The following is a 25,825-nucleotide window of genomic DNA, read 5'->3' as shown; positions in this document are numbered from 1 at the left end:
ACAGCTCAGCCGACCATGTATGATGTAAAACCTGATGAATCACTTGTTAATAAATCACCCGTAAGTCTCAACTAATTTCTTTACTTGTTTAGTGATTAAGGCAAGTGATTAACAGCGACGATGCTTTCGATTTCAACAACCTGCATCATATATCGACACTCAATCACGACCTAGGAATGGCATCCTAAAAACTACATCTTCGCGCTGAAAATGTAACCGACAAGGTCAACACAACGTGAATTTGGCTTCTCAGGTACCATCTTTACTTTCGATGCCTAACCGCACACTACAAGATCATTTCTACGCAGTCAATTTTAATCTACCTCAGTTAACATCAGACACTCCTGAGAAGTGGTAGAGTTTTTAGTTGATTTATTGTTAGAAAAACTTATTTTCTACTTAAGAGTATAGGCATTATGGGAGAAAATTTTCATGCCTGATTATGGTAGTAGTCAGGTAACTCGGAATGAGAAAATCGATTTTTTTTACTTCCCGCTAAGAAAATTGAAAATTTTCAAAAATTCGGGAAGTTTTTGGTTTCAGTCCGATTTCGGAAAATCGAATTTTGATCAGATCTTGACGTTTTGAGGTTCTAGGGAGCTATTCTGACTAATTTCGAAATGATATCCGAGTGTATGTATGTGTGTATGTACGTACATACGTATGTAAATATCTGTAACTTTTGATCAGATAAAACCATTTCAATCGTCAAGGTGTCATTCGTTGTGGCTTGTTAATATCTAAAAGCTGTAAAAAATTGATCTTAATCGGTGAGGAGCGTTCGGAGATATTCCAAAAATAAAATAATTTCAAAAATGTTTTTTTTTGGATAACTTTTAATGTGCTCGGTGAATTGACTCCAAAATCTAATCAGCTCTAAAACTTCATAAGCCGCGTCGAATGTCACCTCAACCATCAAAATCGGTTCATTCGTTCAAGAGAAATCGTTAACGAAAGAATGAAGAAAAAAATTTTTTCAGTTTTTTTGAAATTTATCAAAAACGACTGGATAAATCAATTTCAAAATCAGATTAGCTCTAGAAGTCAATAAAACGCGTCGATTGCCACCTTGACCGTCTCAATCGGTCAATTCGTTTGAGAGATACCGTTGGAGAAAAAATAGTAAAAATCTTTTTTTTTTTAAAACAACGGCGTACACAAGTGTTTTCGAGCTCGAAAATGTACTGACAACAATTTTTCCGAGCTCAAGGAACTCGAAAACAGCGGGACGTTTTGGGGCTGGCCCGCAGGCTTAACGGATAGACCGATATTCTGAAAATAATTCTACTGATCATGCTTGCTCAAGCCTGATTATGCGTGAATATTTACCAGCCATTGGCATGCTTTGATCAAACATGATAATACTTGATCAGACATGATTGCAACTGAATATTCGCTAGCCATGAGCATGTGTAATCATGCTCGGACAGATGTAATTATGCTTTCTTATGCAAGACCATGCCTGCTTACGGTTGGCTAATATTCAGGCATAACATGCATGAGATTAATGCATGATAAGGCCTGGTGATTTTTTCCCAGATGGCATATTTTATGGTGGGTCTCATTTTGGTCCTTACTGGCCTTATCGTTAAACAATTAAAATATACTTCATATCATGATCAACTCACAGTCCCAATAATTCCTAGAATCATTACATATGCTGATTTGCCGAAGATACAATTCTTGCAAACGGTATGAATGAGGCGTTCTAGAAACTAGAATTCATTACACAAATTTAATTTTTACTTTCAGCCACTAAATATGAAGCTAACTTAACAAAATAAATTTTGTGATGAATATATATTTTTTTTTGTTGTTACTTTTTATGCAATCCCTGATTGGAAAGTTCAACTATGGAACGACGTATGGTGGTTGAGAAATGGCTCTCAATGCCTACCCAATGAAAAATAATTTTGTCTAATTATATTTGAGTATAAATGATTATATATGATCGATAATCATGTCATTGATCATACATTGAATTATATATGGTTATACACGAAATTATGTATGATTTCACATGACCCTACATATAATTAGATCTGACCAGAGTCAGCTGATCGAGACTGAATATAATTATATGTAAGCCTATATATGATCAGATCTAATTATGTATGTCAACATTTAATCAGATTTAATTATGTATGATTGTATTTATAATTTGATCTAATCAGACCTAATTGATAAAAGCCAGGTATTTGGTAGGAAGGAATCATTGGTTATAGCTTGGACTAGATGTCGGCCAGTCATCAGCCAATGCTGCCAAGCTTTGGCAGTAGCCTGGGTCGAACCGTTGGGTGAGCCTTGGTTTAAGCCTTGGATGATGGCCATGTTCTGAGCCTCGGGGAAAAAAAGAACCAGGCTCGGGTCGAGGCTCCAGGAACGTAAGAATCAGATCTGGACCGAGCCTTAGAAAACCCAAAATCAGACTTGGGCTAAACTTTGGAGTACAAAAAAATTAGGCTCGGACTGAACTTAGAAATACAAAAAATTAAAACTAGTCCAAGCCTTGGAAAACCAAAAATCGTGCTCAGATCAAGTTTTGAAATACAATGGGTGAAGACTTGATGTCGAATATTTACGAAATGTATTAAAAATGTGTTATTAGTTGACTAATACTAATTTTTGAAGTTATACTTCTTTAGGCGCGATTGGGAAAAATGATGAGAGTGAATTTTTACGATGCGCGCGCACACCGACAGAAAAAAGCAACAGTATAAAGTTAGCTGCTAAATTTTTCATAAGTCTTGTAAACAGTGCTATCAACATAGTAAACCTATGCAGTGCAGCCAGATCGTGGGATTTTTTTATCCCCACTATAAGGGCATTATGTACTATAGTGCATCTATACACTGTATCTATGTTCAAGTTATTTATTCTAGTATTTTTGTATTGAAAACACGTGTTTCGTATCAGTGCAAATAAACAGTGTGAATAAATAAAAAATATATTGGTGTTTTTATTAATTCAATTATATATATGACGGTGATAGATATTTACTGATAATTTATTAGTAAATTTATTTATTTTTAATATTAGTGGTAAAAGTGTTAAAAATATTAGTGGTAAAAGGTTTTAATAAACTCTTTGTTTTAATAAACTCTAAGTGCATTTATAGATTTGAGGTTAATTGTCGGTATGTATAATTAATTTACATTGTAAATTATAAATAATTACATTATTATCTAATAAATATTTATTTTTAGATTTTTAGATTTTTAGATTTACGCCAGTTACCACCAGTTAGAGCTACTCCAATCTACAAACAACAAAAACAAAGAATTGTTGGACCTGTATTGTGGCGTGGATTGAAATTTTATGAGCTCAAGCAAGTAATGAGACAAGCAAATCAACAGTTTTCTACAATCTTAACTAAAATTGGAAATGGTGAACAACTTGACGATTTCGAGTTAAACTTATTAGAATCACGTTTTGTAACTATTCAAGAAGCAGAAACTAAATGTTCACATGGGATCCGATTATTCAATACAAATGAAGCTGTAACAAGATACAATAATAAAATTTTAAATCTTGCACAAGAAAAAACAATTTCAATAGCGAAAGATGTATTCATTGGTTGTACTTCGGCAGAGCAAACTACTTCCTTTCGTCAAAAACTACACAAAATGTCATTAATTGATAGGAGGATTACCATACGAAACTGTATTCGTGGTAAACGTCTTCTACATGATAACAACAAATATAGATGTGTCTGATGGCTTAGCAAATGGGGCTGTTGGTAGACTAGTTTATATAGAATATAATGATGATAGAGACTTAAATGTTGTGTGGCTTGAGTTCCCGAACTCATTAAAGATTGGTCAAAAAATTCGAAGAAAAGTCGCTGGACATGTAGCTGCGCATCAAATTAGTAAAACAGCAGTGCCTATCACGAGAAGATCTTCGACTATTCCTCTAAATAACAGTAAAACGATAAATGTTAAACGTTCACATTTACCTTTAGTTTGCGCTTGTGCAACAACTATTCATAAGTCGCAAGGAAGTACATACCCTGAAATTGTCTATGAATATGAAAAAAAGCATCCCTTGTCATTAGTTTATGTCGCTTTATCACGCGTTACAAGTATCGATGGGTTATACATCACTACAAGAGACAATGATAAAACATTTTTTCATGGACGAAGACCTTCAACTGCAATCGCTAATTTACGAAATGAATTTCAAAGACTCTCGAATAATCGTTTGATTACTATCAGTACCGAAATCTTAAATTTCATTAGCCAAAGAAAAGGATTGACAGTGTATACTTTCAACTGTCAAAGTCTACGCAGTCACTCCATTGACTTAAGTGATTCAGTTATACAAAAATCACAGATCTTGATGTTAAATGAAACTTGGCTAAATGATAATGAATCAGTTAATATACCAAATTTCAATTGTATAGTTCAATATAAACGACCAAATCGTCGAGCTGGAGGCGTTGCTATTTATCACGGTGCAAACGATACTACAAGTATTATTACTCCTTGTATTGACATGACAGTGAGACAGTCCGAATTTGTAAGTTCATCAACGTCGCCAGTTGGTGAATTTTGCGTAGCTGAGTGTATAATGGAAGATGGTAACAAAATTGTTTTGATTGCAATTTATATTTCTCCAAATCAAAAAATTGAAGACACTGTTTATTTTCTGAAACGGGCACTATTTCCATACACAACAATTGGAGCATCATATATGGGTAGCAACGAGGATAAGTTACCCATGATTTTAAGTGGAGACTTTAACGTTAACTTCAGTTTAGAAACTTCTGGGCTACTTATTAAATTTTTAGAAGATGATTTAAATCTATTAATCAATAATCATCCTACAGTATCTACAACACGGCATGGCACCACTATTGATGCTGTATTTACAAGATATTTATCTAATGTTTCAACAAGATCATTTATATCATATTTTAGTTACCACAAACCTCTTGTTACTCACATGCCTATTCAATCACTACCAGAAGAATCTGCGAATATAGAATAATAATTATAAATTTTTATTGTATAGTCATATTTTTATGTTAATAAAACCTCTTTTATTCGAACAAAATCTTTTTGACTAATTTTAATATTTATCGTTGATCATTGCTGCACTTTAGTTATTTAAAATTTTTTTTATACGCCAAAGAAGTATAACTTCTAACGCGTGTACATAAGTACACACACTCTTTTTTTTAACGTTTAATTTTACATTATGACTTATATTTTTATATTTTATTAGTAAAATAATTATTACAATAAATATTGTTGCTTTATTTTTTAAACGAGTATAAATAATTTAAATCACTATCAATATATTATTAGTTAAGTCTTAAACTTATTCAGAATACTAAGAATCTTATAGAAAATTTGATTAAATCTAATATTGCATACTATAGTCGTCATATTAATTAACAAACTATTTTAATTTTCAAAACCTGTAGATAAGTGCATTTTCGAAATAATGTCATATGTATCTTAAATAGAAAGTAACAAAACCTTATGAATTTACATTATAATAAACTTGTACGTAATTAAATATTATCACTAAAATTTTAAAAAACACAAAAAAAAACTAATTTTTTTAATAATAAAATTTCAAAAGCATGGTTCCTGTATATAGATGAAATATAAAATAAGAACTTTAACGTTGAAGGCGTCCCTGAATCGTGATCTTTTCTGAAAATAGATATTTATCATTGTTGATTTTTGAATTAATTATAAATTTCATGGCCTATAATAAATACATTTATATAAATAAAAAATTTACCTTCCAGACTGCCATTCGTATTGCCATTATTTAACGCGTCATTTGATAGCTCAACATGGATACTACCTGATGAAAAATTTTTTTAGTAACTAATTGAGTTTGTCAGATTCTATATTATTGTCAATTATTTTTTCACCTACATCACTGCTACTCGTGTCCTCCTAGAGTCAGATATTAAACTTTGCAAATATTTTTGTTTTTTAATTTTATACTAAGAACTTGCGTCAGTGAAATGTTTACGAGGCGTGGTGATACATTAAAATATTTTTGCAATATCTTCGTTTCTTCAATCAAAAATATTAATTCTTGAAAAAAATTGAAAAAAAAATTTTTTTTTTTTTTTTTTTCAAGAAAATTGTTTTTTTTTGAATTTTTTTTCGATATTTTCCTTCTTTATCATCTTCACAATTGATTTTCTTAACATCGGAATCATTTCGTTGGTTGGATATCATTGGTTGAATTAGTGGTATATTTATAGCTGGATAAATAGTGACTATCCACTAATTCGCAGTGAATTTCACTAATTAATTTCATCAATTTTAGGGAGCCCTTACAATTTGAATAACATATTGTTTTTGATATTCGTCCTTAGCTAGAGTATTAATATATTCTTTAGTTAATTTTACAGCTTTCTCTGCAGTATCATTCTCTTTAAATCGTAAATAGTGGAAACCATTGAAATAGTGAATATACACTATTTTACAGCTATAAGTATACCACCCATTTAAACACTTGACTATTTCTAGGCGCTAAACAATTTTTTTCAAAAACTTTCCAAATGCCACCAAAGAATGTTTAATGAAACAAAGTGTTAATCAGTATGTTAAAAAGTTCGTTAAATCTGTTATGTTTTTCCCGATAAATTGAAAATTTTTGAACTTAACTCAACTCGTCAGTCACATTATTTTTCAGTTATCCGAATTTCTTACAGTGATTATTTCAATAGCACAGTTAAAATTGAATATTTTTTGCAATAAACAATTTACATTTATTTAAATATCGATAATTTTGTGGTCTTAGTAAAAAAATCAAATAAATGACGATAAGTTTAACTTTACCTTTAATAACTTTTAAACCAGTAAATTTATCGAATTATAAGAGACCTTTTTTGTAGAGCGTTTAATTTCCTACAAAAATATGTATCTCAACCGTATATCGGGTCTCTCATCCGATGCTACGTACTTATTATACGTGTGTGGTTTATATTGTGACGTTAGTTTTCGTATGGGGGTCAAATCAAAGTGAACGTCACAAACACCAACGAATTTTATTGTATTTACGAGCATGGTAACTCAAGACTTATAATTTAGTTTACAGTAATTTACGATTTTTATACAGATTTTTCATTAAGTTATAGTTTAAGAATTAAATATGAAGTAACGTTTGGCTACAGTTATGGATTTTTGGATAAAGAAAATAAGAATTAGAATCAGAATTATGGAAAATTATTATGGGATATGATTTGAGATTAAAGTTTGGGAAAATGATTGTTTGAGTTTTGGATTTTTAGTATTTTGAGTATGTGGACGAGTCAGTGTTACCGTGAAGCGGGACTTAAATTAGTCACCCGGTATCATCTGATGAAAGAACCTAGTTCTATCCCTCTGAGACTCTTTGGTTGATTGCAGAGGTCTAGCTGAGATGCTAGTGCTCCAGTATATAAGGAATTTGACGGATGCAGAATGGGATCAGTTTTGGAGTTTTGGTTTGGCAGGCCTCAACAGTAATTTTGTGACCGTTGCTGTTGTGGAAGCCGTTTGGTCATTTTTAAATTATTAGTCTGACAGGCCCTAGAGGACAAGTCATGACCACTTGTACCGCTGATGAAGTCATACGTCACTTAGTTCATAAGTTTTATGATCCCAGCTGAAGTCTGTTCCAGGAGAGCAACTGCCAAGGATATCCATACTCAGAATGGGTTTAGTGAGTACGTTTGGTGAGGACTTGAGCCTCCAGTTACCGTTATAGTAAAGATTGAGTTGGATTTAAGAATTTAGAATATAGAGGTCAGTTATTGATAACGATAGGATTGAGTTTGGGGTTTTTAGAATTGAGAATTGAGAGAGAGAGGTCGAAGGGAGACCGAAGACATGTGCAGTAATGGCGCTACAGTTCAAGGCATTGTGGAAAGCTATAGATTGTGATTATTGCTACAGAAGTATTATTTAAAAACAGTGTAAGACGTTACTTGATATTTATTCACCAGACATCAGGTATGAAATAATTATTATAAATAATTAATCGAGTTCGAGTCAAAAGTCTTGAGGTATTATGCTCCTGTTTTAATTAACGAAAAGATTTAATATCTGAGAGAATTATGAGATTAGTGTTACATTTTAGAGTCACGATCTACCGTATTTTATTTATTGTTAAATAGAGTTTTGAGATTATTGTTGTTAAATAAAAGTTGCAAATTCAAAAAATGAATGACTTTGGAATGATGTAACCCGGACCACTCCCTCTCTCCATAAACCTACACACTGAGCGACACCATGGCATACCGTAACTCTGTTTTTAGTTTTTCAGTCTCCGTTTTGTTTTGCTAACAAGTTCTGAGCATTTTGTTAAGTTTTAGTTTTAGTTTTGCTTATGCGTGGTTTCAGTGATAATTCCACAGATCGAAAATTATCCAAAATTTCATGATTTACTGGTTTGGTGATTCCAGTGATAAAAATTACCCGGCGCCCTATTCGTATTGAGACTGGAGGCTAAAGACAGAGAACGAAGTTATAGCGCAGAAATTAGCGTCTAGTTTTTGTGTTGTAATATATATGCAACATTCACATGATGTAGCAGCGCATGCGTATAGTTTACACTTCAAAAACCATGTTCTTCGGTGACAAACACAAAGTTTACGGTAAGAATACGGTAAGGTACCATAAAAGAGTTCTATACCCATTTCGGCATTTTTGCGGTAAAATACCGTAACTTACCGTAATTTTACGTGAAAATTCGGTAGCAGTACGAAATACTACGGAATTCCGGGTTTTACGGTAACCTACGGTAATTTACCACAAATTCACCGAAATTTCAGTTTTTCACCGCAATTCAGGTCCTCTAGGGTTAAAATTAAATCCCCATTACTTAAAAAATGTTCAAAAGTGTCGGCAGCAATTAAGAAAATATGAATAGATATTGATTCATATAGAGTGTATCGGGGTTTTCACCATCGGGGATCTTCCGGAGTGAAGTCCGAATACACTTACGATTTTGGCAAACATTCAAAATTTAAAGTTGGGCGCCAGGTGATTTTATAATCGCCCATAAACAAATGTCGAAAATGTCGGCTCAGGGTGAAGCGGGGAAAGGTCAGGCACTTAAGATTACGATAAATAATTGATCAGAATTAAACAAAATAATCAGTCGTATATCAAAGAAACAAAATCATTGATCGGTATCACAAATCCAAAAATAATCGGTTTACAAAATATAATATAAATGCCGTTGTCGGCTTGACTCGATATAAACAAAACAAAATTGCTCGTAGAACTCGTGCTTGATCAAAACACAAAATCAGTTCGTTACTCGAAGAAAACAGTCGGTTGTAGAAATAAAATAAACTTATTTTATTTTTCACACACACGGACGATATAGTTCTTAACGGAATACTTGACTGGTGACGTCAGAGATTGGTACACGGCAAGACTCGGCTGCCGCAACGAATGAGAAAGAGATAATCCGCAATTCTCAGAAATACTCGAACGAAATACAATAAAATAGAAATAATATCTTATTTCCGTACGCGTTAAATTTTGCTATCATATAATTATTACACGTAATTAATTATTTAATTAATAATTATTACGCGAACGCGTCTCACTTGTTCAGTAATAAATTCACTCGTACACTTATTCAGTTTCGTGCCAATGCTTCGGCTTGTTCACAGTACACGGTTTATTGTTCACTCGGAATTTATTTAATATCAGTCACTTCAATTAATCGTTTATCAATACGCGGATTGTTCTCGAAAAAGTCGTCAATCGAATTGTTCAAAAACAAAAACGTAGCCGTTCCCTTCGGCGTCTATTTCGGATCTCTCACGATCAATGCGTTGGGTCGATTACTCGGTCAAAGTCGGAATGGTGATCATAGATGTCACCAAAATTTGCTCACCGGGTAACGATTTATTAAATTTGAATTAATTTCAAACCACGGACCGATGTCGAATTTTTCATCGTGTAACAATGGATATATATAAGTTTAAAGATAAAAAAACTTGATTATGTCTATCTAATGGATTGTTTTGTAATTTATGTACAAAACCGAATTCATCATTAGGTGCATTAATTACGTAGGATGTAACCATTAGATCATTTGAGCTAAGTAATACCATGAATTGTTAATATTTATAAGTGTGTAGCAGACTAGAGAATCAGACTACAATCAAGTAATAACCAAAGTTAAGCAATAGCGTGGGACATTAATTGGATGAGTGACTCCTCAGTAAAATAGAAGTTTAACAAATAGTTCATGTATTTAATAAATTTTTTTTTAAATTTAAATATCACTAACATTCATATTAATGAAGACAATAAATCCCAATTTAATTATCTAATTAATAATTTACAGATGTATTAAATGAGATTTTATAAATGATTATATTCGTTCATGCATGATTCTATATACTTATATATGTTTATATATGATCATATCAGGCCAATTTTTGGATCTGATTTTATACAGAGTCATATATAATTATATATGATTAGACAAAATTATTTTTCATCGGGTAATCTATATTATAGTATTATTTCATTGGGCGCTATCATGAAATATTATTTTATAATGCCCACTGTAATTGTACTAAAATACAATTAATAGGGTTAGTTTCAACAGCATTAATCCTCTAATAAAATAAACATGAGAAATGTTTAACTCGACATCTTATTAGTTGAATACAGCATAAAAAGATATAAAATTTATGCATTCATATACATTGAAATGAATCTAAGACAAAAGCGCTCATTACAGTAGCAAAAATTAACTATATTTGTAGCCTAAAAATCAGCCCCATGAGCTACTATATTACCACTCAAGATTTTTGTTAATGAGTGGTGTGGTAGTCAATAAATGTGAGGATAGTAAAACTCGTGCAAAAATTTTGAAAACTCTCGTGTATCTGTGGCTGTCGAATCGTGCATTTCTCCAAAACGTGTAACTTCACGGCATGGATTGCATAATAGTAGTTCATCTATCGAGTGCGATCGTATTTAAGACGCGAGGTGTAAAGATTGGTGCCCGAGCTAAAGGCGAGGGTACCAACACACGAGCGTCTTAGACTCGATTGTACTAGATAAATACATTAGTTTTTTGTGACAGATATTTAAAATTTACTACATTTAGTGCCTATAAATGGCAGGTTATAAATCCGCGTTTTTTTATTTGCATGGTAAGATTGTTTTGAGTATTTGTTTAAAATGAGAGAGCAGTCGGTAAGTGGACGAGTTAAAATGATGATAAATTTTGTCACAAGATGGCTCGTTAAGGTACTTCGATATTTTTTGGTCGTTTGCTATCGAACATGTAACCAAAAAATATTTGTTGATCCGTTGATGACGTCACTATTAGAACGATTAGGTATCTTTTTTACCAGCTGTATCTTATCTAATATTTTTAGCTGCTAGCTATAGGCGCTAAATTTCGTAGATTTCAAGTGTCTGTCACAAAAAATATAGTAAGCTACAAGTAAATTAAAAGTAAAGTCAGGTATGGATTATTTTTCACATTTACCGTTGGTTGTATTGTGTCACAGGAGAACTTATGAGCAAAATCACCTCCCTAGCAGTTCAGTCGCCACCGCCGAAACTCCGAGTAAATTCGGCTAAAACTCAGGGTATCAACAGAGTTTAGGCGGTGTTTTGATAGTGGAAACGCGTAGTTTTGTATGCAATCGCGACACGAGATTCTGCAAGCATTCGGTCGGAGTTTTCGTAGAGTATTGCCAGTGTTTTCACATAATATTCACGGAATACTGCCGGTTTTTTTACGGACCCTCGCAAATTTGAATCACGGTGGAAACAACGTGGAAGTGGAAACATCTTGGATCCACCGTGGTTACACGGTGGGTTTGTTCCATTTCACCACCGGGTATACACAGTGTATCCACTGTGATTACGCGGTGTATCCACCGTGATTCCACGGTGGCTTTGTGCTATTTCACCACCGTGGTTCCACGGTGTACCCACCGCGTAATCACAGTGGAAACACCGTGTATACACAGTGGTCAAGCCACGGCGGATACACCGCGTAATCACAGTGGTAAAATGGAACAAACCCACCGTGTTTCCACCATGATTCAAATCTGCGAGGGGAGTATTGTCCGTGTTCTCGCGGAGTATCGACTGAGTATTGTCGGTGTTATTACGGAGCGTCCACGGAGTATTTCTGGTATTTTAATGGAGGATTGCAGTTGTTGTGTTTTTTTTTTTGGTTTGAAAAAAAATATTTTAAAAAATAAAAAGGAACTAATTATTACATATTATTTTCGAATTCAATTAAACATTATGATCTAATTATTTAATAAAAAAAATCATAGGCCTCTGGTAAACTCGAACTCAGTACCTTGCGACTATCTGTCTGTTGCGTTACTCATTGATCCAAATTTCGGATGTTGAAGTGAAAGGCTTATTTGTTTTATTTAGAATTAGTTGATGTATCAGGTTTAGTATTAATCAAAATTTATCATAATTGACAGTAAAAATGAATTAGTCTTTACTTTAAAAAGAAACTTTTTATTTTTTGGATTATTAGAAAAAAAATATTTTTAGTGAAATGTTTGAGTATACTATAAAAAAAAATTATTTCGAATTTATCATTTCTAAATTATCTAAATCTTTTATGTAATAAATCATTAAATTAACTCATAATTACACAAACATACAAACAATGTATGTTATTAGAACCGAATTTCGTAATTTAAATTAAAGGAATTTTCTATTGTGAACGGTTTTTTATTAGGTACTTTATTTTTAATAAATATTACATAAGTTGTCCTTGAGGTTATTTGAAAAACCGAAAACTACTGCGCGAACTCCGTGAAAATCCGATCAGAACACCAAAGAGACTCCGTGAAAACCCAGCTCGAACGCCGGCAATACTCTGTGAATACACCAGTAATACACCGTGAATACTCCGCAAACACGCCGTAAAAACACCGGTAATACTCTATGCATACCCTGTAAGAACACGGACAATGCTCCATAAATATTCAGTGAGAACACTGACAACGCTCCACGGAAACCCTGATAAAACGCTGTCGAAATCTTACGTCGTAACTGCACACTATACCCGGCGTTTACGCAGCTGAAACACCGCATATACGTATAAAATGCCCCAATCAAACTCCAAAAAAGAGAGTACTCCGCGTAAACTTCGCATAAAATGCGAGTTTACGCCGGGTCCTCGAAACCGCTAGGGCCTGATCTACAATCCAGGCACTAATTTTCTCATGATCCTGTAACACAATGTACCTTTCCGACTTATTCCGGAAATGAAACATTCCATGATTTTCCACTTATCTAGCTTATAGCTTAAATAGCTATGATTTTTAATTTTTTTAACTCACGAAACTATGATTTTTTTCTAAAATTCCAGATGCTTGACAGATAGCACACTTTCTAGATGGCTTCATCTTCGTTTTACTGCTAATTTCATTGACTTCAAGAATCTAACAAAAAATAAATCAATTGTTATTTCAGTAAATCATTGCACACTTTAAGAAAATAAACTTTACAAGTTCTGGAAAAACAATAATTTCAACAAACGTTGAAATTAAGCGGATTTCTTTTCAAATGTTATCCAACTCAATTTGAAATTTTCATTTGAAACAAATAAAATATCGTATCCCAATTTAATCCCCTCCACAACTTAATTAAAATCATTAAACAAATCGAATAGTATAGAATCAATAAATAATACGATTCCGATTAAAAATTTTAATAGGGTTGAAGCATACAATTTCTTGTTTTAAATGTTATTTTCCAACTTTCCGACTTTCCAATTTTAACTGGATTGAGTCGCATTTCCAACCGAAATTAGAATATTACTTACAGATTAATTCTATAGTTTCATACCTCTCTGTGGAAGTATTAGTATCATATTCGCAATTACAAGTGTTGCGTAATCACAACTACATTCAAATTTGAATGTAGTTGCACTTCCGGCAAGTAGAGGCAGCACCTACTGGGGCCTAGTGTCTGGCAATTAAAACTTGACTTGCGCAGTGTGACGCATGCACGTATGAATTCCTTGCCTCGTGTCAAGAAGACCGACGCCATTATTCTTGAGTTCATATAATTTCAAGTGACACCACGTGTTTTTTATAATCAATTAAATTTGCACTCATCTTGAGTAAATAAATAAAAGTAATTAATTAATTACATTAAGGGTTCATAACTCTCTATAAAAATATAATTATTTTTATAATTGCGAGCACCGGAGCTCAGAAAATAAATAATAAAAACATCAAGCATTCCAGTGATCTAAAACCTGTTCCTGAGGAGGTTAATTCAACGGAAATTCGTACAGGTGCTAAATTACTCGTTTATAAATTAATTCAAGTGTTCATCAAAATAAAAGACTCAGTTTTATTATTTACTTAATTATCATTATGCTCAATTTCTCAATTAAATTAAACGTTATTTTTCGCTCAGTAGCCTCTGCACTCATGCTACCACGTGTTCAACAAAGAAAATTAAAATCAGTGTAATTTATTATGAGCTCATTAAATTCAATTAAATTAAGTGATCATTATTATTAAAACTCAATAACTAAATTAGTTATGCATTCAGTGCTATTAAAAATAGTAATTAATGTGTTCAATAATTAACTTCGCTCGGTAACCTCCGATTTCATGTTACTTTTCATTCTGACATTTTTGCGATCAACTCAGTGTTCAATTAAACTCAACTTAATTATTTTGATTCATTTATTTACTCAAGCTCAATTCAATAATTTGTATTCAATCACTTACGTATTCATGAGCTCAGACATTGAGACAATGTGAATTGTCTTCGTCGCCTTCAGCCTTGCGGTTCCCGCTTTTTTTCCGTCTCGTTGCCGTCTAATGTCACATGTCATAGTGCCGTGGTCACATGACAACCCCTTACGTTGACGCATGCCGTTAGGAAGAGGTGGGGACAGTCAGGAGGCGAGCCCGATGCCCAAAAATTATCCGTCACCACTTCGATCCTGGATCCGTTAACGTTCATACGTTATTAACTATTATACTTGCAATATTTTATATTCTGTAAACTGCATAATTTTCCGGGCAATTAACTTGCAACCTAGTATTCTTTCTTTGTACTGTTTATTAGTAATTAATTATAATTAAACTCAAGCATATTTAAAATATTATACGTTACCGGCGATATATTCGCGGTAATAATATCATAAATTAAATAATAAAATCAGTGTATTAATTGGCGTGCTTCCACGTAGCCACTGATTGGCACCCGGCATTCCAACCAGGACCAATATTGTACTTTGAAGGAATTTAATTGTAAGTAGTTGAATTTGTTACGATTGGCAATAAAATTGCATATTATCCTGATAAATTCCCTATATTATTCACCACCTTATTCTATCCCTATCCTATATTGCTGGTAAGAGTGCCTAAAAGTTTGATTTAACTATTCTAAATTGAGTTACAAGTAGTAATTTGATTATTAATAAAATACTCTAGAATAATAATACCATCTATAATAATATAATAAGCCGTGAGGTAAGTTGATAAACTTTTGATACGTTGCCGGTCTTGAATAAGTGCGGGTCTTTTGCTTTGCAAGAACCCCAGCCCACTGCTCTGTCCAGCATAAATAAAAATTTCGTAGAGGCCAGCCTAAGCCAGGGTTCAACCCGCGAATTCTGGTGGCTGCTGGTGAAAATCGCGAAGATAATAAGCGATTTGTCTCAACTGGCGCTCGAACAGGGACTTTGCAGTAGTTCAAATCGGCAACGAAAAATTTTATTAATTTTTCTCACGGCTTTTCTTGAAATCTTTACCAAAATTTCTATTCACCAATTAAATTTCTTACCAGTATTAAAAATTTTATTCCCTACATTCATCTTCATTATTTTCCATCATTCATTATTCATCTAATTTCATAAAATATTTAATTACTTCCCCTATTTATTTATTTATTAATCCTATTTATTTATTTATTATAAATTATTTAGAAACTGTCATTGTAATATTGTGTGCCGGTTTTGTTCCATCAGATTTTCGTGCGTTGTAACCTTGAGCATATACTAGCTATACGCGTCGTAACACGAGACATTAGTATTTATTTGCTTTACAGCTTACAGTCTCTACTCAAGTATAAAGACAACCTAAAGTAAATAATAAAATAAATACTTAAAATTTTAAAATAAAATTTTGTCCGCAGTAAATAACTTTCTTTCTGATACAAAAGATTACAAACGTTTCCGGTTTAAAATAAAATATCTTTTGCTCGACAAAATAATTAAACAAATTTCAAATAAAATCTTTGCAGCAATAAATAATAATTTATTAGTCATCAAGTATTGTAATAGCCAAAATAAATTACTAATTATTCAATAAATAAATAATCTTTACAGCTTTGAATTAAATTCTATTTTGATAACGGTTGCTGAAATAAATTTATTTATAATCTGATTAGTTTGGATTAAATAATAAAATCGATAATAAAATCTTGATATATTATTCCTGCAAAGAAGTTATTTTCGAAAAACTTTTTGTCGAATCATGACATTACAAAGGACACCGATCCCGCAGTCACTTCCTTCGGTTACCTCCGCTAACAACCCCGTTGATCTTTTACATTTCCCTACTACATCGGGCGCGGCAATTGCAAGTACGAGTGCAATGGACGATCTCGCCAACCTAATGCCAAACAATGATTTCCACAACAGTACTATATGTACCCAAAGTCACCCTGTAAATCATAATCATAATGTTTCGACTACCAGTGCGACCGGTAACGTTAATGTTAACCCTCACAACGTTAGTGGGGTTGCGCCAATTTCTGAAGCTCAAAATACGACCTCCGTCGCCGTATTACAAAACGTAGTTTCGGGACTACGAACAGAAATTGAAGCCCTGCAAGCCGAACGTCAACATTTGCTTCGGATTTCGAGTACGGTTTTACGACCCCCGGGTGCACAACTACCACCCCCGAATTTTCAGTCAAATGCGTCAAGTATTTTGATGCCGAGAGAATTATTTCCTGCTGCTACTGTGACGTCACAGGCAGCAAACCCCCTCTCTAATACTCACATGAATATACACTCACACGCATTTATCCCGGCAACGCAAGCGAGCGGGCAGCAGTTCACCATGCCGAGTTTACCTGCGCGTGAACCGTACGCGCACCCGATGATCCCACCACCAATTCAAATGTTACCACCGCATATGAACTTTCAGCCCTCACTTCCATGCACAAACATACAATCACACAATGGTAATAACATACCAGCATACGCGCCCATGTACTCACGACCCTCATATCCACCAGCACAGCAGTCAGCATGGTGTAATACATACACAGTTCCAGCGGGAAATTCAAACACGAGTGGTTCTAATTCTATGCGGTTATATGATCTTAGTCGCCTCGTAAAATCTTGGAATATTTCGTTTCCTTCTCGTGATCGAACTTCTCCAATTGACGCAAAGAAATATTTAAAAATAATCGAGCAGCGGATGGTCAGCAACGACATTTCCTTCGAAAATTTTCAGGCAGTGGTAACCAACACCCTTAGCGGCGACGTACTAGAGTGGTACTATGAAAATGAAGGTTTATTTCATAGCTGGGCGGCTTTCAAAGAGTTTTTTAAGATTTGGCAGGTTCAGCAAACAGATGAGGCAGTGTTGCAGGGGATTTACTCGGCTAAACAAAGCAACGACGAGACAGGAGTTGCATTTATTAATCGCATGCAAAGTGCTTTTGCAAAGCTCGAAGATCCGTTACCGCAGGCTAAACAAATTCGAATCATAGTTTCGCGATTCAACCCTCACTTTTTACAAAAATTCTCGGATACGACAATAATGACGTACGCAGAATTGTATACACGGGTTAGTGCTTGGCAGCCAACAGCTGATGCGTTGAACCCTTATTTCAAAACTTCTAAAGAAAATAACAGTAGAATTAAAACGCGTATACAATTAAATTCCATCAAAGACTCAGAATCCGATCAACTAAACAGTATCGAGACTTTACAGCCGTCCACTTCACCCGGTAATAATAATTTTGCAACTAACAATTCTAACCGTAATAATTTTAATAGAAACAACAATTTTAATAGAAATAATAATTTTAACAACAATAAAAATTTTCATAATTCTAAATACCCTCAAAATCCAGCACAGTTAGATTCATCTAATAAAAATTTAAATTCTGAGTCTTCCACCTTATTAAGTAACTTTGAGTCTATGATGAAAACCATCTTAGAAAAGCTAGATCAGGCTACTGTAAATACGTCACCGGGAAAAGTCAGTTCAATCCCAGTATCATCGAATTTTACACCAAAAGCTCCTGTCTGCGGTCGTTGTGGGAGAATTGGTCACGTTGCTGAGGTTTGTTGTGGTCCAGTAACGGATGAATTGCGTATCAAGGCGGGATTGCCCCTTCGTTCTCGTCCCTCATCTCCAAAAAACGAGTAAGTGCCCTGGTAGACACCAATCACGTTACCAGGGCCTCTGTGTCAATTAAAAATTCGGATAAATCGAGTGAAATCGGTAACGTCACACCTGAGTTGTCTAAATTAAATCCTGATGCCCCTGAATTCATGATCAGTAATGGGAAATTCTTTCTAAATTATCCTATTGCTGCAGATGCTCCAAAATCAGTCGGTCACGTTTCGGAAAATCTCAACGTTGATTTAATTGACTTTACAACTTCTCTCGATCAAATTATTGACAAGCCGGCAGATGGAGAGTCCAATTGGGAAACGAGTTCTGAAGCGTCACAGCAAATTCTACATGTCAAAACACCAAAATTTAAAAATCCGATAAAAACTTTAAAATCTAAAATTAAAAAATCCATAAACCCGTCGCGTAATTTTAAAAATAACATTAATAAAAATCGACCAAAAGTTTCAATCGAAAAGTCATTAATTGAAAAACGGCAACGGCAAACGGTCTTAAATCTCGAGAATGACTCAGATGCAGACGATACTCCTCTCTGTGATCTAAGAGAGGATGCTAGTCCTTTATATGACTCAGAGATCGATGAGTATCGCTCTGACTCCAGTGAAGAAATTGCTTATGCCCCAAAATTCACGATATCACTGAATGCAGACACTAAACAAAGTACATTACTGCCGATGCTCAGTAATGATAATTATTACAGTCTCATGACGTCTTCAGCGAGTCTTAAAGCACCTTCGACAGTCAGTCGCATGATTGCTAAAATTTCTATCGGTAAATATGAATTGGAAGCATTACTGGACAGTGGGAGTGAGCGCAGCTATATTTCTGAGATTGCTTATGAACAAATCAAAGAATATCAATTGCAAGACCTCACACCTGATCCCACTAGCACTCATGGGGTAACAATGGCTAACTCCAAGTCCACGCAAACACGTGGTGGAGCGCCATTTAAAATAAAACTTGACGGTCACGATATCATTACTTGGTTGAGTGTCTTATCTGAATTATCTACTCCAGTTATTCTTGGTCTTGATTTCTGGCAGCTAGCAGATATTCAAGTAAATTCCAAGGAAAATACTTGGAAATTAAATACCAGTAATGTACTTCATTCATTTTTCTCTCGGTCCGGATTCACTAATCTCGCAACGTTGAATGCATTATCCTCAGCTGAACGTGATGATCTCGAAAATTTTTTAACAACCGAATTTGGGAAAAACAAACAAGTTCCGTTGGGTTTAACACACGTGGTTCAACATCGAATCGAACTAACCGATGATACTCCGGTGCGTACCAAACCTTATCGTAGAAGTCCTCCAGTAATGAAAGCGATGCATGATAAAGTAGATGAATTACTTGCGAAGGGTTATATTCAGCCTTCGAATAGTGCTTGGGCATGTTCGCCGGTAATGGTACCGAAGAAAAATAATACCTGGCGCATGTGCATTGATTACCGGCCATTAAATAAAGTCACGAAAAAATCTGCTTATCCGTTACCGATCATGCACCGTATTTTGTCGAGTCTGCAGGGTGCTAAAGTAATTTCAGTACTTGATGTCAGTGATGCCTTTCATCATGTTTTAGTTGAGCCAAATAGCCGTCAATATACAGCATTTTGCGTAGATGGACGAGGTCTTTTTGAATGGGTCCGGATGCCGTTTGGTCTCACAAATGCCCCCAGTACTTATCAAGAAGTCTCGGATACGGTACGACGAGAAATTGTTGAGTCATTAAAAACACAATTTTCTCACATTGAAGCTGAAAATAAAATTTTTGCTTATCTCGATGACTGGATAATTATCAGCGATGACTTAAAAGAACATAAAATTCTTCTTCAAGCTGTCTTCGAAAGCTTCCGCAAGGCTGGAATAAAAATGAATGAAGAAAAAAGTCATTTTGGATGCTCTGAAGTTCATTTTCTGGGCTTTATCATCAATGAAAAGGGTTTGAAACCCGATCCAGCTCGATTAGAACCGATCGCAGACTATAAACGGCCTACCAACCGTAAGGAACTGCGAAGATTTAATGGATTAGTTAACTGGTACCATAAACATCTTAAAAATGTCGCACAAGTTCAAGGTCCTTTGAACAAGCTGACAAGTACTCGAGTTCCTTGGGAATGGACAGATGTTGAAGAGAAGGCTTTCGTTGAAACGAAAGAGGCTTTGTTAAAGGCTGCAACACTGTCATTACCTCATCCAGATCTACCGTATCGTTTATATACTGATGCTAGCAACACTGGATTAGGTTCTGTTTTAACTCAGTATGATCCAGAACTTGATCGAGAAAATTTAATTATCTGTCTGAGTCGACCTTTAAATAAAGCTGAAATAAATTACACAACAACAGAGAAAGAATGTCTTGCTGTTGTATGGTCTTTACGGAAACTACGCGGTTACATCGAGGGTTTACCAGTCACGGTTTATACTGATCATTCTGCATTAAAATGGCTTCACTCGCTAAAAGATCCTGCAGGTAGATTAGCCAGGTGGGCTATTGACATTTCTGCTTACGATATCGAAGTTGTTCACTATCGGGGTACGCAGAATGAAGCTCCAGACGCGCTTTCACGTCGATATGAAGAACCAGAGACTGCCAATTTACTCGTTTCAGATTCTAATTCTCCATCGCTGTGCGTAATTGCGCAAAATTCCGCTTGGTATGATGAAAAAGTCCGCGTTGTCCAAAAATATCCGGACAATTACCGTGAGTGGAAATATGAGAATGATAAATTGTATTTTTACCGTCCACTAGCTGTCAAGGAAATACTCGGTGAATTAAATCCTTGGAAAATTGTCTTAACTGAGCCAGAAATTCGTCCAGCTATCGAGAAAGCTCACTGCGAAGCACAATCAGGCCATCTCGGGATCGATAAAACTTACCAACGGACACGGGATAATTTTTACTGGCCAGGAATGTTTAAAGACGTGGCATCTTACGTCTCAGCTTGTGAGACTTGTATAACGACCAAAAGTGATCAGACAAAACCGCAAGGATATATCGGCACGAGACCACCAACCCAACCTTGGTCCATTATCTCGATTGACACCATCGGCCCATATACTCGTTCAACTATGGGGAACCAATATGCTCTCGTTATCGAAGATTTGTACACTCGCTATCTCGAAATTTTCCCTTTGAAACAACAATCGGGTAAAATTATAAAACATCACCTAACGGCTGTTTTTAATCATTGGGGCCCTCCTTGTCAAATTATCTCAGATAATGGCAAAGAATTTATAAATAAAGACATAATTAATTTAATTAGTCAATTTAACATAAAATTTACACCAACCCCTATCGGTCACCCCTGTGCAAATCCCGTTGAACGCTGTAATCGCACAATTAAACCTATGATTGTCGCGTTTACAAGTCAAAATCAAAAAGATTGGGATGAACATCTCGATGATTTAAAATTCGCGTACAATACCTCGGTACACACTGCCTTAGGAGTGTCACCATTTTATTTAAATCACGGACGTGACGCACGACTGATTAACGATACCGATCCTCTTGAAAATCTAGACGTATCTGACGTTACCGTTTGGCAAGCCCGAATGGACCGTGCGATCGAATTAAGACATTTTGTTGAGCAAAATATGTTGAAAGCTCGGGAACGTACGCGTAAACAAAATAAACAAAAATTCTCTGATACTCCAATAGATTTAAAAGTCGGTGATGAAGTTTACTACTTAAATAAAAAATTGAGTAAAAAAGTAGATGGTTACAGTGCTAAATTAGCACCGAAATATTCGGGACCCGCCATTGTATCTAAAATTTTAAGTCCTCTAGTAGTTAAATTACAAGATAATGCCGGTAACGATATTGGCACATATTATTACAATGACTTAAAAATTCCCAGACGGTCTCGAAGACGTAACTGATTATTATCTATATATTCCAGATCACTCATCATGAAAGTCAAGTTACTCGGAGACTCGGATACTGAAGTTTCACTTCAGGAGTCTGAGGGTGAAATATCCGAGTCAGAAACACCATCTACTCATCCAGTCTCATCATCACCTGTCTCATTATCACTTTCATTAGACACCGCATCCGCATTTACATCGGAATTACCATCTACCACTGCAACGACATCGCCAATCTCGTCACCGGCTGTACCGGTTATCACAACGGCAATCACACCATCACCAACATGGTCAACTGGATCAACATCATTTGCTGGGTCCCAAAATCCGTTGCCGCCATGGCAAACAACTACTGGCATCGAGTTTGGTCGGCCATCATCTGTACTATACGTACCGAGTACTACAACTCCTACGTCAGCAATGTTCGAGACACTTACTAAATTTATGAAAGAGGAATTTAGTAAATTACATGCTCGTATTGACCGTGCCACCAGTCAACGTCCCACGGTCACGTCAACATCATCCGGAATATCAAGGTTCGATACTCAGTGGATGGAGCGAATCGATGAGAGACTCGAAGATCTGCAAATAGTGGTCCAAACCAACACCGAACAAGTGGCTGAACTCAAAACACAGTTGGAGTCTTTAAAAGTATCTCCAACTGCTCCAGAACCAAATACCACCAAGCATCTTACGGCTCATCTTCAACAGTTATCGGAGCAAGTCCAGCAGAGTCAGCAGATGATCTCTGAACTGAAGCTGCCAAGCCCAGAAGTGCTTTTGCAGAAGCTTCAAGCCGTCACCGTACCAACACCACTGATTACCAAAGAAATCAGTTGTCAATCAACACAGACACCGGCCATACCTTCTACTCCAGCCAAGGCAGAATATGATATTGGTACCACTCCAAATAATAAATCAGTTTTACCGTTACTGGCTCAACAATCCTCAGCGTGTGGTCCAAATCCTGGTATTAAAATCCGTGACGGCGCATATCAACGTCCATTACCAGAAAATGCCAGATTTCCACCATCATCACTGCTTGCCCGGAGAATGGCCCGCCAAGAGTTGACTGAGAAGGAAGTAACGACACTGAAAGCTTCTGGTGCTATTTCCAAGGATATTAAGACCAAGATCCAAATGGTAACGTTCGCCAATTCGTTACCGTACTCGCAGACCACTCCAGCTCCAAGATATGAAGTCTCACTGCCACCGAAAGAGGCATACAAGCAATTCTTGTCTGGCCTTAACTCTACTCTACCATCGAACTCTACAGCAGCTGCTACGGATACATCACAACAGGTTGTAATTCACAACGGTATCCACTTCATGGATTTTGCTACCTTCTGCAAGGCTATTGAGAAGATCTGCGTCACCGTCAAACCCCGTATATGTCACATGGAACTGAGAGAATCCTGGACACAAACAGTAACGACACAAGCTCAGTCGTTGTACATAACTAATGCGTGTCAAAACTGTCGGCAACGGGATCATAAAATTGCCGAATGTCGGTTACCATGGCGGCCTGACATGTGTCATGTGTGTTATCAGGACCAAGTAACAACGGCAACGTGCTTCCGTCCTCACGATAAACAGTATAAGGACTATCTTCGGGGACGTTGTCAAGGCTGTGGTGTCCCAGTCCAGCTATTTGACCCTCACTGTAATTCCTGCAACCGAAGATACCCAGGGTATAAGGATTGGATTTCAACGAAATACACCCGAGAAGAAATTGAGCAGTTTCATCGAAGTCATCTACGAGCTGTTAAGAAGACCGATTAAAAATATTTTACTCTACTACGTTACCGATTTAGATTGTAGATCTAAATAAAATACATACACTTAATCATATTCATCTCATTGATTCATTTTATTATTGTTGCCAATTGTAATAATTTTCAATTACAGCTCCGAGTCCTGTAGCAGTTGGCAGCAGAAAAATTATTATTCTTTTTTTACAGCCCAAAGGCTGTGGAACATAAAGATTTAAAAATTATGTTATCATCTACAATTATTTTAAGCAAAAAAAAAAAAAAAAAAAAAAAATAATAAATATTTTGAATTCTATTTTTTTGGTTAGAAAGATTGCAGATCCAGGTCGAAGTCCCAGGATCGAGGTAGGCGTGAGATTAGGGGGGCTGGGCTGGAAAATTTGGTCATAATACCCCTAACGGCTGCGATCTTTTTTTTAATATAAAAATTTCAAACTGGCAATTCACTTGCAATACTGGTGATTGACCAGCAATGTTCTTTTACTTTTAACTGGCAATTCACTTGCAATACTGGTGATTGACCAGCAATGTTTCTTTTAATTAATATCTGGCAGTATTCCTGCAATTAAAAATTTTTTGTTTACATACTGTCAAGTAACTTGCAATTTTGGGCGATCGATTCGCACCACTGTAAACAATTTAAAGTTAATAATTTTTTTTTATGCATTATTATTGTCGGACAACCTAGACGGAAATCCAAAAGGGTAACCTTGGCTTGGTGGGGGGGATTGAGACAATGTGAATTGTCTTCGTCGCCTTCAGCCTTGCGGTTCCCGCTTTTTTTCCGTCTCGTTGCCGTCTAATGTCACATGTCATAGTGCCGTGGTCACATGACAACCCCTTACGTTGACGCATGCCGTTAGGAAGAGGTGGGGACAGTCAGGAGGCGAGCCCGATGCCCAAAAATTATCCGTCACCACTTCGATCCTGGATCCGTTAACGTTCATACGTTATTAACTATTATACTTGCAATATTTTATATTCTGTAAACTGCATAATTTTCCGGGCAATTAACTTGCAACCTAGTATTCTTTCTTTGTACTGTTTATTAGTAATTAATTATAATTAAACTCAAGCATATTTAAAATATTATACGTTACCGGCGATATATTCGCGGTAATAATATCATAAATTAAATAATAAAATCAGTGTATTAATTGGCGTGCTTCCACGTAGCCACTGATTGGCACCCGGCATTCCAACCAGGACCAATATTGTACTTTGAAGGAATTTAATTGTAAGTAGTTGAATTTGTTACGATTGGCAATAAAATTGCATATTATCCTGATAAATTCCCTATATTATTCACCACCTTATTCTATCCCTATCCTATATTGCTGGTAAGAGTGCCTAAAAGTTTGATTTAACTATTCTAAATTGAGTTACAAGTAGTAATTTGATTATTAATAAAATACTCTAGAATAATAATACCATCTATAATAATATAATAAGCCGTGAGGTAAGTTGATAAACTTTTGATACGTTGCCGGTCTTGAATAAGTGCGGGTCTTTTGCTTTGCAAGAACCCCAGCCCACTGCTCTGTCCAGCATAAATAAAAATTTCGTAGAGGCCAGCCTAAGCCAGGGTTCAACCCGCGAATTCTGGTGGCTGCTGGTGAAAATCGCGAAGATAATAAGCGATTTGTCTCAACATTTAACAGTATTGATACATTAAATCAACTATTTAATTCGTGACCCAGTGATATTTTGTGCTGTGACAAATAAAAATATTGTTATAATTTTAAATAAGCGTATTCTTCCAACATCCTAACCACCAACTAGTCCTGGCGTGCATTTATTTT

General features: G+C 35.4%; 1 protein-coding gene across 1 annotated transcript in view; it reads right to left on the bottom strand.

The window, feature by feature from the left end:
• Positions 1-25,825, bottom strand: part of LOC130665167 (uncharacterized) — an 88,870-nt gene that overhangs the window by 26,031 nt on the left and 37,014 nt on the right. Inside the window, exons 2-3 of the mRNA XM_057465459.1 lie at positions 13,322-13,423; positions 1,629-1,715 (exon numbers count right to left, since the gene is read on the bottom strand). Coding sequence (XP_057321442.1) covers positions 1,629-1,715; positions 13,322-13,387 — 153 coding nt within the window. The 5' untranslated portion in view covers positions 13,388-13,423. The remainder of the gene's footprint in view (positions 1-1,628; positions 1,716-13,321; positions 13,424-25,825) is intronic.

The sequence above is a fragment of the Microplitis mediator genome, chromosome 3 (genome assembly GCF_029852145.1).
Source record: "Microplitis mediator isolate UGA2020A chromosome 3, iyMicMedi2.1, whole genome shotgun sequence".
In the NCBI taxonomy this organism is placed as follows: Eukaryota; Metazoa; Arthropoda; class Insecta; order Hymenoptera; family Braconidae; genus Microplitis; species Microplitis mediator.
The sequence above is the reverse complement of the archived record's forward strand: the minus strand, read 5'-3'. Positions and strand labels throughout refer to the sequence as shown.